Source organism: Condylura cristata, unplaced genomic scaffold (genome assembly GCF_000260355.1).
Source record: "Condylura cristata isolate star-nosed mole 26May11 unplaced genomic scaffold, ConCri1.0 scaffold00003, whole genome shotgun sequence".
NCBI classification, from domain to species: Eukaryota; Metazoa; Chordata; class Mammalia; order Eulipotyphla; family Talpidae; genus Condylura; species Condylura cristata.
Genome location: NW_004567104.1, coordinates 76915192 through 76918072, shown reverse-complemented (window position 1 = coordinate 76918072; position 2881 = coordinate 76915192). Strand labels below are relative to the sequence as shown.

Below are 2881 nucleotides of genomic sequence, written 5' to 3'. Positions count from 1 at the left end.
CCGTGGTCAGGTGGGCGTGCATGCTGTGGGTGAGAGGGGGTGGGGGTGGTGGGTGTGTGTGAGACTGTGGGTGTGGGTGGGTGTGTGCAGGTGTGGGTGTGGGTGTGACTGTGGGGTTATCGTTGCTGTTGTTGATTTTGGATTCAGAAAACAGATGGGCCTTCATGCTTACCTTATTTCTCTTTCATAGCTCGATTCTGGAAAAAAAAAAAAAAACAACCACATAAGCAAAATCAGGAGGGTAATCTTGAAAACAAAATCTCACTCACCGGTGTGACGGACCGTTTCACCGCTCACACCCTGAGCGTGTGACATCCGTGACCTCGCAGGCCAGACGCCCAGAGCTGGCCGGGGCCAGATGCAGGGTGTCGGCTCATTCAGTCCCTTATCAGCCTAAGGGGTGGCAGCTGCCATTACCATAATCTAAACAGACCAACGGGAGGGCGTTAGCACTACCCTTCCCGCATCTCACGGGCAGGGACTAAATGCTTTGTCTCCTCTCATTCAAGGATACATTTCCATCAGAAGGTGGCAGAATGATCAGTTTACTTGTCACACCCACCCCCGAACGTGCCTCAGCTGTCTGAATCGGCGCACACCTGGGAGGGCAGCACCCCAGCCAGCCCCAGCCCAGGCCCACGGCTCTGCTCTCCTGCCAGGCTCTGACCATCGCACTGCTCCTGAGACCTAACAATACTGTTTTCCTTACTTCGTAGATTTCTCACTCACTCAGTTCTGACAGCACCTGCCCACTCACCCCCAGGTGGAATCTTGGCAGCAATCAACAAGAAGGGAAGGAGAGAGACCTTTGGGGGCGGTCACGAGCGTCCCCAGAGGGGCTGGTTTGCCAAGGGGCCCCTAGGCCCTGCTCTAGAAGCTACAACCCTGGTTGACCAGGGAGGCCTGAGCACTGTCCGGCACCAGTGAAACAGCGCCAGGGACACCTTCAGAAAAACGTTTTTACTGTGTTTTTACTATGGAAACGATTGTCACGGGACCTCACTGGGGAGAAATGTGTCTTTTTCTTTTATTTTGTTTATACTAATTTGTTTACAGAAGATCTTGTTTGGCTTTCACCCATTATATCCACGTGGACCGGCTGGAGGGGCTTTGGAAATCTACAAAATGGGGTGCTGGCCGGGGGCGGAGGCACACCCCATCACCCTGGCAAAGGTTTCGGGGCAGGGGACAGAGGAATGGCTTCCTTGCTTAAGAAAACCTCCTTCGTCCCTCCTTGGGGGCGCAGCGGGTAAAGCGCAGCACTGAGAAGCTAAAGCCACTTCCGCATGAGTTCGATTCCCGCCTGCCCCAGAGGTGACCACAGGGGGCGGCAGACCTCTCCTGACCCGCCCGCTGCTCCCCTCAGCAGTGTACCTCATCACTTGGCCTGTTCTGCTCCCCACTCTGTTTCTGGGGAGTCCTCTCACCTCCCGCACCTCTGTCCTGTACCCCAGTTCTGTGTGCACAAATAAAACTTTTTAAAAAAAAAAAAAAAAAGGAAAGCCTCCTGCTATGAATTTCACCCATTTCCTCTGAAAACGCTGAAGACGCTGAACACAAACGCATCTTGCGCAAGCGTGGAAGACCCTCACCCGCTTCTACGGAGTTTGGAAATAGGGACCGTGAGCCTCCGCGAACCAGGAAAATTACCTTTCTTCTCCCTCCTGGAGCCGCGACAGCAGCAGAGCACGCTCATCAGGACGATCACCAGAATCAGCAGCAGCGACAGGGAGGCCGCCAGCAGGGCGATGGCCCAGATGGGCAGCGAGACGTGTGGCTCCGCCGGGCCGCCTGTGAGGAGAGGGGACCCCGTGGCCACGCCGCCCCGCGCCCTCAGCCCCCGAGTCCCGCGCCTGGAGCTGGTGCCCGGGCCGGTCCCTCCAGAACATTCCGTCACAGCTTACTGCTGCCAGTGAATGCCTGGCCCGTGACACGGTCCAGGGGTCCCCTGACTGCGACCGCTGGCACTCCAGGAGGCAGACAAGGCCGCCGGCGGCAGGCCTCTGAGGCCGCGAAGTCATGGCCAGGCTCCACGCCCTGCGCTTGGGACGCTGGTGGGCAGTTACGGCACCAGCGAAACCAGGTCTCGCCTCCACGTCCCCACCCGGGGGAGGCCGGGGTCGGAAAGGCAGACAGACCAGCTGAGGAAACCACCGGAACTTAGAAGGGGTCACTCCTCCTCCCCACCCCACACGCACGGCTCGTGTCTCATCCACTGGCTGATTTTCCAGGCTCTTTGCGGCCACCCCTGCCCCCTCCCACCCGGTCTCCTCTGCCCTGTTGACTGCCTGACCCAGGAGCTGCGGGAGAGAAGGACTCAGTGAGCAGGAAAGGAGCTGGGGAGGAGGGACGAGAGGGAAAGGCCTCTGAGGCTGGACAGCCACGTCTCGCCAGCAGGCCCGTTGCCATGTGCTTATCCAAAGCCACATTTAAGTCAATTAAAATTATGCAGAATTAAGTACTGAGCACCTCCGTCCACTGGCGAAGCGTCCAGCTCAGTGTGCACAGATGCAGGACGCTGCCCTCGTGGGAGCGACCCTCAGAGGTCGCTGCACAGCCAGCGCCTGGTGAGCACGCTCGGGAGAGAGAGCCCGCTGCCCCTCATGTCTCATGCTGGACCCAGCAAAGCAGAACCATGGACACCCAAGTTCATCTGTCTGAGTGGGAGCTGCTATTGGATCAAGGCTGCCGCTCAACCCTGCGTGCCTGGCAGCGTCTCGCAGTACCTGCTGCTGTGCTGTTAGATGCTTGGCTTTAGAAGAGGCTGAAGCCAAGGCTTCCTGTGGAAATGATAGGGCTGCTTTTAAATCTAAGGCTTTCCAGCACTTTGGAACCAGAAGTTATAGTTAAAAAACTGTCCTTGTGGGCCCTCCCTGGTGGC

General features: G+C 57.6%; 1 protein-coding gene across 1 annotated transcript in view; it reads right to left on the bottom strand.

Moving 5' to 3' along the window:
• Positions 1-2881, bottom strand: part of IGSF5 (immunoglobulin superfamily, member 5) — a 27595-nt gene that overhangs the window by 4209 nt on the left and 20505 nt on the right. The window contains exons 6-8 of the mRNA XM_012730952.1: positions 1905-2051; positions 1651-1791; positions 173-197 (exon numbers count right to left, since the gene is read on the bottom strand). Of these exons, the coding sequence (XP_012586406.1) occupies positions 173-197; positions 1651-1791; positions 1905-2051 (313 nt within the window). The remainder of the gene's footprint in view (positions 1-172; positions 198-1650; positions 1792-1904; positions 2052-2881) is intronic.